General features: G+C 45.9%; 1 protein-coding gene across 3 annotated transcripts in view; it reads right to left on the bottom strand.

Moving 5' to 3' along the window:
• The window catches only part of VAPB (VAMP associated protein B and C), a 61,517-nt gene that overhangs the window by 15,783 nt on the left and 32,798 nt on the right, over window positions 1–12,936 (bottom strand). For all 3 annotated transcript variants that reach the window (XM_022597451.2, XM_022597450.2, XM_089897107.1), the window contains exons 3-5: window positions 7,488–7,591; window positions 3,846–3,926; window positions 1,721–1,897 (exon numbers count right to left, since the gene is read on the bottom strand). In XM_022597451.2, coding sequence (XP_022453159.1) covers window positions 1,721–1,897; window positions 3,846–3,926; window positions 7,488–7,591 — 362 coding nt within the window. The remainder of the gene's footprint in view (window positions 1–1,720; window positions 1,898–3,845; window positions 3,927–7,487; window positions 7,592–12,936) is intronic.

The raw sequence follows: 12,936 nt of genomic DNA, 5'->3' as shown, positions 1-12,936 counted from the left end.
TCTCATACACGTGAAGATAACTTGGCCATTCTCCCCCGCACACACAGGCCTGTACGAACAGAAACTTTTGCTTTCTCCACGTCCCCAAACGGGGCGCACACCAAGGTTTTCCTACCCCGGCTAGTTACCCCTCGACTCATCCCTGACGCCCACACAGCAGCTGCACGTTCTCTTCTTCCCCTTCAGTCCATTCACGTTCACCAAGTGCCTAGCAGGTCTTGAAGACAAGAGGCATCCAACCCATCGAGCAGACTTTCCGGGACACTCATGGCCATCTCGGCGGCACCACTCATCACACTCGTTATCAGTATTCGTGTCGGGGCCTCCCCGGCTACCCTGGTTAACAGGGAGCTTATCTTAAGGGCAGGGACTGCCCGTGTCTGTATCCACAGAGCGGGGGGTACAAGGTAGGACCTTAGGAAATGTGCTGGCCAAATGACAGGATGAAACAACACAAAACAAGAAATCAGTGTTTGGCAAGATAAAGAATCTTCTAATGTCAAGATTCGTCTGATAATATTTTAAAAGACACTCTGCTCGTGGGGCATGGCCAATACGACTGCACAGAGATAAATGACTGGTGCTATTCGATTAACTTTAAAAAAAAAAATGGGCACAGCAATACAGCATTTATTTTATTGGGTTTATATAGAAGCTACTTCTACCTATTTATCACTTTAAATGGCACAGAAGTCTGTTTCTGAAGAGCAATACATTCAAGGAGAACCTCCAGGCGTATCTTAGATTTTTAGCCAAAAAGTAGCGTGTCAGCTTCATAATTTACTCCTTACTAAAAGAAGTCAAATCAAGATTACTGCCAAGAAAGAAGATGATGCCATTTCCCAAACTCCGTCAGCCCTCCTGTATCTACTACCTTGCTAGAATAAGAGAAGGAAAAGTCAACTGCCACGAATTTATGACGTGTACCTGGTGCTACGCAGTGAACGAGTGAAAAAGCCTATCATGTGGTTGGGGGACATGATCACGATGCAGAGAACAGATCAGCCTCGAGATTTAAGCTGCAACGAAAGACCCTATGATCAGACGTTCAGAAATGCTCTCTTTAATACTGCGTATGAAACAGACATACTTTTAACACTGGAAGGGGCCTTAAAGGGGTTTTGCGAACAGAGGCCTGGGAGCCGCCGTGACTAAAAAAGATTCACAGCGAGCCCAAGTTTGGCTGGTCATTTCCACAACACCGCAGGCCTCCAAGACCAAGCGAAGTGCACCTGCTTCCCTCCAATGCCAACCGCCGGGTCAGTGGCCACAAGCTGGAGACTCTGGTTCCCTGTAATTTCCACCCATGTACGGCGACAGCTTCCCATCTCCAGTCTCCTCACCGCGTTAACAGCAGGATGAGACCCTACTGCCTAGACCTGTTTAGGATCCTCATGAAACAGAATTATGCCTGTGTTAAAACAGAATACAGGTCAGTATTTACCCACTTAAAAAAGATTCTCATCCAGTGGGGATGGAGTGGGGTTTGAACATGTGAATTCAAGATAACCATTGCTGTTTTATTTTTAGTCTCAGAACTGAATTTCAATTTACACTAATGGATCGTTTGTTTGTTGCTTTTATACGAGGTGACAAGAGTTTATATTGTGCAAATATAAAACAACTCTACAAACTCAGGGGTCCGTCAACTTCCCCACCCAAGATCACAGCGAAAAAGCCCCTGCTGCCTGCGCATGATCAGAAAATAAAACGCTGTTACCTTGAACTGCTTGTTCTCTTCCCGCAGCCTCTGAACTTCACTCTGCAGCCGCTTACATTCTTCCATCACCTTCTTAACTTCAGTGTCATCCAAAGAAGAACTCAGAGCTTTAGACACTGTTGGTGTTTCTGTCTTTGATGCAGTTGTGGATACAATTTTATTTATTTCTACATCATGCTGTTCAGAAATAAATGAAAGCCCAAGTGTCACCAACTATGTAATAATGGACTTTTTAATGCAAAGTAAAGTAGTTCTCAGCAAACACCACACGTGGTGGCGTTTCATCCACACTGTAAAATGTCGCATTTACTTTTAGTATGGATCACTTCATCTAGTGTCTTAATAATCTGAAGCGACTGCGCTCCAGAAATTATGGATGAGGGCAAACAATGCAGTTCGGCTGAGACTAGCACTTCAAAGGAAGAGAGAAGGGGCCGTGCATACTGCACTATCAAATGCCTGCCGTGCAGAAATTAGCACACTGTAACCGTGCAAGCTTAGGAATTATCATCCACAAATTCCCGTCACCACGAAGGTCTGAACACCCCCAGGGCTGGCTGAGTGGGGGTCTCGGAAGAAGGCCAGCGGGGACATAACACAGAGGGCGATTTATTTCATGAAGATGGAACGAAGGTGCAGTAAACTCACTGTCTACAATATTTCAGTCTGGGGAAGCACCACATTCCTCCATTTCCTCGGCCAAGACTGTGCTGTGACACACTCTGGAGACCGGCTGGGGATGAATCAGTAAGTGGGGGGAGGGCATGGAAGCACTCAGGTGTGTCGGGAAAATAAAATAACTGGGGATCGTTGCCCTGGGGGCTCCATGCGGCAAACTGAAAACTAGGAGCTCTACCCATCGTCTCTCCCAAGTGAGAAGAGTGAGGCCCTGAAAGGCAAGGCCCCAGCTTACAGAGCTAATCACCTAGCACAGAGCTAGGGCCAGAATACAGATCTCACAGCGTCCACAACTGACCTTCCCAGGACTGGAATGGGAAGGGAAGGAAAAAAAGAAAAAAAGACCAGTGCCATTCAAACCAACAGGATAGCGACAGTGGTCAATTATTGAGCAGAAAGAAAATGCTACGTGGTTTTGACACGAAGCATCAGCATTCCTGGAGACGGCTATGGATAACGTTGAGACGGTGAGCATTTCTATTTCCCACCTCCAGCTGTTAACAGCCAGGGTGGTTGAATGTTCTACATGTGTTTTAAACTGTGTTTTTAATACAATTTATTATAAGTTTTTTGACTAGGTTGAAGGGAGGTCCACATTAGCATTACTGACACAATCTTCTCTCTCCAACTGGTCACAAGCCAGGGCCACGACAGGCTTATCTCTTGGGTTTCACACAGAGAAAAGAGAGCTGACAGCCTGGAGGAAGTCGCTCCTTGCCCTCACCCGCTCGGAAAGCAAAGGGGGCGATTCTCAACAGGGAATCATTCTGCCCCAGCAAAGGCACATTTGGCGATATCCAGAGACATTTTTGGTTGTCACAACTAGGGGGTGCTACTGGTACCTAGTGGGCAGAGGTCAAGGATACCGCTACACATCCTGCAAGGCACAGGACTGCCCCCACGGCAAAGAATTATCCAGCCCAAGTGTTAATAGTGCTGAGGTTGAGAAATCCTAATCTAAAAGCATATTTTGACTGAAGAGGTGGGTGGGGTTCAAGGGGTAGAGAGGTGGTGCTGAGGGAAAGTGTAGACGGGGAAGCCTACAGGCGGCACTCTGCAAAACAACAGAACCTCAGAGCTCACCGCCACCTGTCCACCAAGCACCACGATAAACTGCAAATTATTCCGTTTTGGTCTTACCCACCGTGAAATAGCAACCTATAACTGTGCCAAGTCACAGAAGCTCTTCGGAATTTATGACATTTCAACAGCCAACAGGCTGCACTTTTCGAAGGGAAAAAATGTTTCAATTAGCTGTCTTTCTGCAAGTCTCTCAAAGGCAGATGTCATGAAGGCCCACTTACTTGTTAACTTCAGCTTATTTTTTTCTTCATGCATCAGAAGAAGGAAGATAATTTGCCAACTTAAATCTTGGTTTTGCGGGAGACGGTATGCAAATAAGCATCAGCTTGCAACATCAATTACCGTTAACTAGAAACATACTTACTGGTTTATCATTTTCTGCTGGCAATTCAAACACACATCTAAGTTTTGAATCCATAAGGTCTTCCGGTTTTGCCTCCTTCCACTAAAACAATTTAAATTTAATAATCAGGATATTATAAAGCTGCTGGAAGAATAATTTTCTTCCTATAACTGACAATTTCAGAAAAATACTCTTAATGAGAAAGCCCTGACGTATATCAAATAAAGCACTTAAGTCTGCTGAGATTTCAATACTTTTAACATGACAAGATTAAACGCACTAGCTCTCCTGAATATATACTCTTCTTCACAGACCCCAGTCTTGCTGCCGGACCCCTCAGAGCCCACCAGCGCTCCTCCTGTCGCCAGTCTGCGGGAAGCACACGGGACAGAGAAGACCACCGCTGACCCAAGAGGAATCTTCTAAACTGCAACTGGATGGCCTAAGGACATCTGGGCTCTCCTTAAGAAAACACAACTTACTTCGCAGGGCACGTCCTTCTTAAGAGAGAGTAAGCATGCGCTATCTGGGAGTGGTTTTAGAACACTGCCAACTACCAACAGGGCACAAGAACTGGCAGGCCACTCCCTGTGATCGCCGCTGTCTGGGCTGACCCCCACTGCCTCAGTGTGCTGGTAGTAACATCTTCCTGACTTCCTAAATCCATGTCCTGGGACGATGCACTTCTGGCTTACTCCTCCTCCTCTTGGCAGTGGAGGACAGGAATCCCAGGTGTTCTGATCATTACAGACCAGCATAGCAGGAAGGCTGCAATACAGAAAAAGGAACGAACTCCCCCACCCTCACCCCAGAACCATGCAGGAGGCAGCGAGAGCAACACAGTACCAAGAGCCAAAAATGGGAAATAATCTTTGTGTTGAACAATAGGGAACCACCAAATAAACCATGGCAGGTACAGTCAATGGAATAGCATGCCATTCAAGGGATACTGAGGAGTGTTTAATCGCATGGGGAAAATTCGCAGGATGTTAAGTGAAGAAACTACAAGCAATATTTTAAGTCTGTTCCTCTGCACGCGCACGCGCGCACACACACACACAGAGTGTACGTGTGCCTGCGTGCGTGTGTCAAAAGAACATCGGGCAAGGATCATCTCTGGGCGCCAAAAATCACCAAGTGAAAGACTGCTCGCCGGCAAGCAGGATGTTCATGTGGTCTCCAAGTATCTGATTACTCTGAATATCACAGATTACCTATTAACCACAAGGGGAAAATGTGCTTTGACACTGGGGAGAGTTGGCATGCACCATGTTAACCAAGTAATCAAACTTAGTGTCACCGAAAGAGGGACAACACGGCATTAAATGCCTTCTGATATGATGCATCACACATGACACCACCTAGGGAATATTCTTGCCAAAATAAAAAAAAAAGAAAACAAAAACATTTAACCTGAATTTAATCATGAGGAAATAATTGGACAAATCCAGAATGTGGGACATTCTGCAAGTCAACTGGCCTGGACTGTAAAAAGGGTGAGGGTGCTCTAGGAGAAGAAAAACTAAAGGCCATTTTTGGAACAACTGGAAAATGGTGACTACGGGTATGGGTTTCTCTGTCAAACATTACTGAATTAATGTCAAGCTTCTTAGCTGTGACAATGGGACTGTGGCTATGTAAGAGACTGGCCTTGTCTGAAGCAGTTAGGTGGTGAAGGGTCATGAAGTCTGTGTCTTACAGTCAAGCAGTTCAGCAAAAAAGGAAGTTTATGACAGCAACGAAGCAAACGTGGCAAAATGTTAAACGGTGCATCTTAGTAAAGGTTAGATGAGTAGGCGCTACTATTTTTTCAACTTTCTGTACATCACAATATAAAGAAAAATATTTTAAAGTAAAGAAAAAGCACAAGGCTCTCATTAACAGTGGTTGGGTTTAGTATAAACAAATTACAGGTCCCTTAGTTTTATTTTTGCTCATTTGTATATATTTCCAAAATTTCCAACAATGTACATTTCATATAAAAAAATTTTAACTGTTATAAAAGTTATCATGGAAGCAAAATTCACCTTTATTGTACATAGAGTGCCTGGCCTGTAAGAGTGCTCAGACAGCTGCCAGATGCCAGACACTATGCCAAGTTCTACATACACAGCACATTTAATCCCACCACAGCCACGTGAGCTAGGTTTTCATCCCCATTTTACACGTGACCAAACCCTCAAGAGAGTTAATGAACATCGCCCAAGGCCACAATGTTAGTAAGAGGCAGAACTCAGCTTCACACCCAAGGCACCCAAGCCCATGCTCTTCTCATCAAGCCATGCAGCAGAAGCCAAACAGAATATATTCTTGGATATTCCACATTCTGCATTTGCCATACATTTCCTTGATCACACAAAGTAACATGAAGTGACACATCATGTTCCAGGAAATAAAAGTAGTGAATGTCTCAACAGTCATTCCTCTTCGAAGGAATCTTAAAGGAAGCCTACTCTCCCTGATCTCTCTGAAACCCCCAAATATCTAGCTTACCCTTCATTTCCTACCCAGAAGTTAAACATGCGTGAAGGTGGTCGGTTATGCTTTTCCGAGATGAAAAGCAGCAGCTGTGTGGCGGCACGGGGACACGAAGGTGGGCTGTGCGTGGAAACAGCACCTAGTGTCAACTGTGAAAGAGAAGCAGCGGTACAGTGTGCGTCCCAGCTAACTCAAATCGGCAGCCATTCCTCGGATGCCTTCAGTCTCTTAGTTTCAGTTGGCGAACTGCAAAGCGGTGAAAACGCTGCGGCAGTCCTGCCCTTCTTTCCCAAACTGTGAGGGCTACACCGTCTGTCCTCACTGGTGCTGTGGATTTTTTTAAGGTTTATCCGTATATTGTGATACACACTCACAGCACCAGGATGCCTGCTGATTTATTCAAGGGAAACCTTGGGGAAGAACTGCCATTATAATCTTCTTCTAGAAAAATCAACATGAGGGATTGATTGCAGGGCCCCGCCCCCACGGCTACCAAAATCTCAAGTCCCTCACATAAAATGCTAGGACCGCTGGCCCATATCCACAGATGCAGAACCCACAGAAATGAAGGGCCAACTGTAATATATCAATTATTTATTTTATGAAAATGAAGTCATCTTATTTTTACCAAAATTAAGAGACAGAGTTAAACATGTATTTAAGCAGGGGGGAAAAAAAAATGAAGGAAACTTAGGGAAAAAAAAAACAACAACAAAAAACCCAGAATCATGCTTACCAGAACCAAGCATGAAAAAAAAAAATGCCTAAAGGGTTGAAGAATATTTAGTATTCAACTCTCTCCCATCCCTCTGGGTTCTGGAAGATGGGGAAGATGTGGTAGGAAGGTTCTCTATAGTGAAAACTGTCCTTTTCTGTGGGGGGAATGGGAGGGGGGTGAAGGGAGAGAATCCCCAGACCATTCAAGACACAATCCACCGGAAGAAGGAGCTGCTGAAGGCAACCAGATATAAAAGTCAGAAAAGAAGAGTGTTCTAAAAAGTTACATGAAATGTTAAAATCAAAGTTTTAGAAAAACCATAAAGGCAGTCAAAGCACAAACCTCCTTGAAGGCACCATTCCCCTTTAAAATCAATTTTGACACATTTTGAAATGCATGCACCCACAATTCTGCACCTAATCATTTCTTTTAATTACTGAAAAAAATAAGAAGCATTCAGTACTTACTACTGCTTCCATATCAGAAGTGTCAGTTGGAGCAAACATAGACTGAACCATAAACTTGTGTTTACTTTTCTCATTGGGATCATAATCGAAAGGCTGTAACATCACTGAGAAAGAAAATATTTCATTAGGAGGGTCAGAGCTTGGTTACCAGCAGCCATTTGTTACGTTAATTACTTGTAGTTTGGTTGTAAAGCAGTTTACCAGAACTCTCTATCTGAGCCTTCAGAAGCCCCAGGTGAAGCGAGCAGGTCAGGATGACCAGGTCTCAAACCTGAGGTCCAGGAAACTGAAGGGGCTTCCCCAAGGTCCACCTGCAGGTAGTGGCAGAGCCAGGACTGGGGCTCAGGACCCAGGCCTTCTGATTCCCAGCCCACTGATCTGCCGCGAGGGCACACCTGACCAAACATCTGCTACGGGCCTTACATCCAGGTCAACCAGGTAGAAACACCTGTGCCTGTTTTGCTCAAGAAGCCACATGCAAATGATCTCTTCAGGAACTAAAACAGAGTAATCCAAGACATCTAAGGAACTGTTTTAGCTTCTCTCCTATTTCCCACGTCAAGGTCATCAAAGTAATGCTTCAAATGCAATTTTGCCAAGAATGTTAGAGAATTTTCAGAACCAGCACCCTCAGGGCATGGAGAAGCACTACCAGCTTACACCCTTTTTCTCCCTAAGCACCTAGGGGAGTCTCACATAAGGGCTCCCTTGACTGAGCACACCCACTGCGCTGAGCGAGGTGCCGTCCCGTTCTGAATGGCTGCCCTAGGACCTACCACCCTACCCCATTAAATGACAGCTGCTTTCAAATACAGGTTTTGCTACAAGCCTTTGACTAAACCACACATCTCACTAAGTTCCCTGAAAACTAACTTTTCCATACACAGGAAAAGCCCGCTGTAGCCCTGACCTTGATAAGAGCTCCCCGGGACTGAGCGTCTCCCTTGGGCCAGAAGCTCAGCTCTGCACTTCAGCTTTATCCTTACCTCAAAGGCAGGTAATGTTGTGGAAGTTATTTTGATGGCTGTTTTTCAGATGAAAAAACTGAAGTGCAGAAAGGTTGGCTAACCTGCCCAAGGTCACACCGTGGAGGAGTGGACACCCCAACGCAGGTGGTCTGACTGGAAAGCCAATGCTCGTGGCCACCACGAGGGGCTGGCTCTCTGTCCTCTGACAGTGCAGGTCCTGTCCTTCTCCACCAGCACCTCTGCTGCTGGGCACTCGTCAGTGTTCTCTTGCCCTTGAACACCACTTAGAACTTCCCAGGTGCTTAAAGCCTCACAATCAACCGCCCCCTGCAGCAGATACAGGGCACCTACCCTAAGCCCTAGCTTATAAAGGAATCGTGAAGGGACTCAACAAAGTGAAGGGACTCGACAAAGTGAAGGGACCTGCTCAAGGTCACTGTGCTGGGAAGCAGCAAAACTTCGACCAGGAGCCACGTGCAGTCAGCACCCCTTCAGCCACAATGGACACTCCAATTCGCGACGGGGTCACATCCTGCACGCACCGCAGACCCACCATCACGTATCTTACAGAACCACCCATGATGAGGAAGAGAAATACAAACACCCCCCTCCGTCTTATCTGTAACGAGCCCAATGCCCAGGAGATGAGAACAATCAGAAGACACGGTTAATTTTCAGAGAAGTTGGCTCTTTAGCTCCAGTGACACTGGATCACACACAGAGAATGGATGGGTCCAGAGACCCTAAGACAACCCCACATAAAGAGCCCCAGGAAGGCCTGCTGTTCCCTTTCCACTCTTCGCCCCCTTCCTCCAGGAGGTATAAGCCAGAAAGAAGGGCTTGGGTTGCAGGCACGTTCTAAAGCAAACTGACCCTTCCTTTTTCTCTCTACCTCGCCCCACACTCCCATCCCCAATGCCTTCGCAATGTCCCAAAAAAGGAAAATAACTTTTACTAGGGCCTAGTACAGACTAGGCACCAAAGAAGGAATATTTTCCTTAGTTCTCCCATCAGTCCTCACAACAATCATAAAGATGGCCATGTCTTTATGTTCTAGATGAGAAGACAGGGCTTGGAAAGGCTAAGTGGCCTCCGTCGGGTCCCATGGACAGCGTATTAACTGATGGAACCAGAGCTCCACATTGGCTTTGTGTCCACAGTCCAACTTCCACACCACAGGTTCTCGAAGTGTTACTCCCAGACCCCGAGACCCACCCCTCAGGCGGTCCATAAAATCAAAACTGCTCATAATACCAAGACGTTACATGTTACATGCTTTTTCCACTGCCCTGACATTCGAAGTGATGATCGGCACAAAAGCAACGGTGGGTGAAACTGCTAGTGCCTGAGTGCAGACTTTACTAAATTCCAACCCTTGACAATGCATCTTAGCACTCTGTACAATGAAATGACAAGTACACATCAAGCATTTCTGCTGCCTTGGGAAAAGCACCTGTGCAACTGTTTGGGTTGTGAGCTCAACTGGACGCTTTCTCATGGAACCTTTTACTTGAAAGAACAACCGACAGAAAAACTATGGTTATTCACACCTGGGTATACAGCAGATACTTTCCTGAAAAATGAATGAAGTGAGCCTGTCACTTTAAGGAAAACAACTTACAGTTGTTGCCGGTGACAAAAACCAGGCATTCAAACAAAAGTTAGAACATTGGAAAACCTCCTTCTGCCACCAAGAGCTTCACAGTTTCCTGAAGATTTAAGGACTTTTCCAACGAGATCAGTGGGAATAGTAACGAATGTACTTTTTTGATACTGTATAATGAGATGTCAACAGTTGGAAGATCTGTATAACTCAGCTAGCATAATATTACCAAAGCCATCAAGTGTAAGAGAAACCAATGCATTTTAGTGAAACAAAGTTCAAACGGTTCACTGACAGGGTGTCAGATTCTACACTGTATTAAACTTTAAGCAAGTGTCACTTGTCAAGTTTTGGTATAGTATCAAAGAATAATGTCTATAATTATCTGAAAAGGCTATTAAAAATACCCTTTCCTTTTCCAGTACATATCTGTGGTAAAGGTGGTTTTACTTCATATATATTCACCAAAACAACACATGATAACAGACTGAAATGCAAAAGCAATTGAGAGAATCCAGCCTGTCTTCTATTTAGCCAGAAATCAAGGAGATTTGCAAAACATATTGAATAAAGCCATAATTTTTTTGAAAAGTTATTTTCCGCTAAAAATGTTACTGTTTGCATATAACTGTATTTATTAAAGTTGTTATTAAAGAATACTTTTTAAATTTCTCAGTTTAATTTGCAATACGATAAATATTGATACAACCCACAAATCAAAGAAAGCTCTTTTGGTCTTTGATTTCTAAGAGTGTAAAGGGGCCCTGAGACCAAAAGGTCTGACCACCGTTATTCTACATCAAGCTGCCTCGCAGGCCCCTCCAGGAGGAAAATGCTCTTGTTAATAATTCAAGTGAAGGCACTGGTGGCTTTGTGTAGTCCCCTTCTTGGGAGAATGTGCAGTTTGAAACAGAAAGCAACCTCACACAAACCAAGTCTTGAGTCCCGTATGTACCCAGGCCTCGGGAGGAGACAGAAGCACACGTGCACACGCACGTGTCCCTTACAGGGAGGGGACTGGGGTTCCCTGTGCTCTGCTAACCAAACCACCCTGCAACCTCTTGCTCCACCTCTGGAGAAGGGCGCTGTCTGAGACCCCCCTGCCACCCTCGGACCTTGAAGGTGGCATCAGTCCAACTCCAGGCCTAGAGCAGGCTGCCTGCCAAGTCGCCACAGTGCAGAGCTAGAAGACCCTCAAGAGGATGTAACTGACATTTAGACCTCGAGGCTCAACAAGAATGTAGGCACATAAAGAAGTGGGTACTGGTGGTAGCAAATCACCTTACAGGAGCACTGGAGACAGCAGAGGCGGCAGGTCAAATACCCCTTCTGCAAAGGCTGGGACTCATGAAACTGAAACGCAGATGCCCGATGCACTGGTGAGACTGGCAAGGTGAAAACTTTAAGCTGAGTGAAAATGGTGGCTGCTGGTGAACTTCTGCAGCAACTCTCCTTCCACCTAGAGCAGTAGGTGGAAAAGGCCGCGTTGGCCTTCATGGGCCTTCATGGTCATAAAACACTAGATCAATAAGATCAGACTTTCTTCAGAAGAAATGCAGAATATATGCCGCTTAACACACACACACACACACACACACACACACACACACACACACACACACGGCTCAGAGAAATGACTTGATTAAATGCAGCATAAAAGCTTCTTATGAGAACCTGAGCAGGTCACAGATCATTTTCACCTGCATCATAATAATGGCAACAGAGCAAATGAATAAAAGTCTAACAAGCACCTCGACACACGCTTTATTATTTTTTTAATCTCAGAATTTTATCTTGAAAATGTCCCTCTCCTTGTTCACATGACCACAACCTCAGCTCAGCCCCACCCCCCAACACCTAAGCCTCTCCAGCTAGATCTCCCCGCCTCCTCCCGGTCTCTCTCTCAGACAAGCTGCCCTGCAGAGCCCTAAAACGCTACAAATTTAATCTCCCCCTAAACACCCTACTCACCATCACGAAATTCCTCGGACCAAAAACCTGCTACAAAAAAAAAGCCTATTTCCCAAGTAAAAAACAATCAATTCAAGTCCACAGTCTGGCTCTCTCAGTTTACTGATATGATCCAACAACAGGCTTCCCTGCTGGTCCAACAGGTGTGCATATGGTGCTGGCCACACCCCCGCACGCAGGTATTCTCCTGTCGTTACCCAAGTCTCCTCTTATCATGTTGGGCCTAGGAGGCTGGCACATCCCTCTCGGTCCCCCTGCCCTACTCACATCTCAGTATGTCACACCTCCCCAGGCTTCATCTGACTCCGAACCTGCCACCAGTCTGACTCTGTCATGAGGGGGTCTCCAGCTTCAGCGTGCATCAGACCCACCTGGAGTGCTTGTCAAAACACAGGTGGCAGGGTCCCACCTCCAGTTTCTGATTCCACAGGTGGGGCTGAGAACACGTATTTCTAACCTGTTCCCAGCTGCTGCCGCCGGTCCAGGCACCCTACCTGGAGAACACGTGCTGCACGACACCTCCTCACGCCGCAGCTCCTACTGGAACGCTATTTCACACTCTCATCTTACTGGGGATCTTATTCTATCAGCGGACACTACTGATACAGAGTTCTCCCCACATGTTCGCCTCTTCTTCCCAATTAAGCTGAGACCAGGACTTCACGCTTTGCTACCTCACATTCTGGGAACTAACCTGCGGCTTCCCACTGGCTGAGGAGTATGCCCCCTCTTCCCTTCCAACGTTAAAAGCCCTCTGGAATCATGCTCCCCCCAGAAATCTCCCTGGGCAGCACAGAGAGAGGAAACCCTCTTTAATCCTCAACCAGCTGTCTCCTCTTCTGCCCCACTTCCCAGAGCCACTCACTCTTCATCTCGTGGTTTAAGACAGTGGTCTCCAATCCTCTCA

The sequence above is a fragment of the Delphinapterus leucas genome, chromosome 15 (assembly GCF_059928025.1).
Source record: "Delphinapterus leucas isolate spDelLeu-1000000601 "Yukka" chromosome 15, BTC_Dleu_Yukka2, whole genome shotgun sequence".
NCBI classification, from domain to species: Eukaryota; Metazoa; Chordata; class Mammalia; order Artiodactyla; family Monodontidae; genus Delphinapterus; species Delphinapterus leucas.
This window is presented reverse-complemented; position numbering and strand designations above follow the sequence as displayed.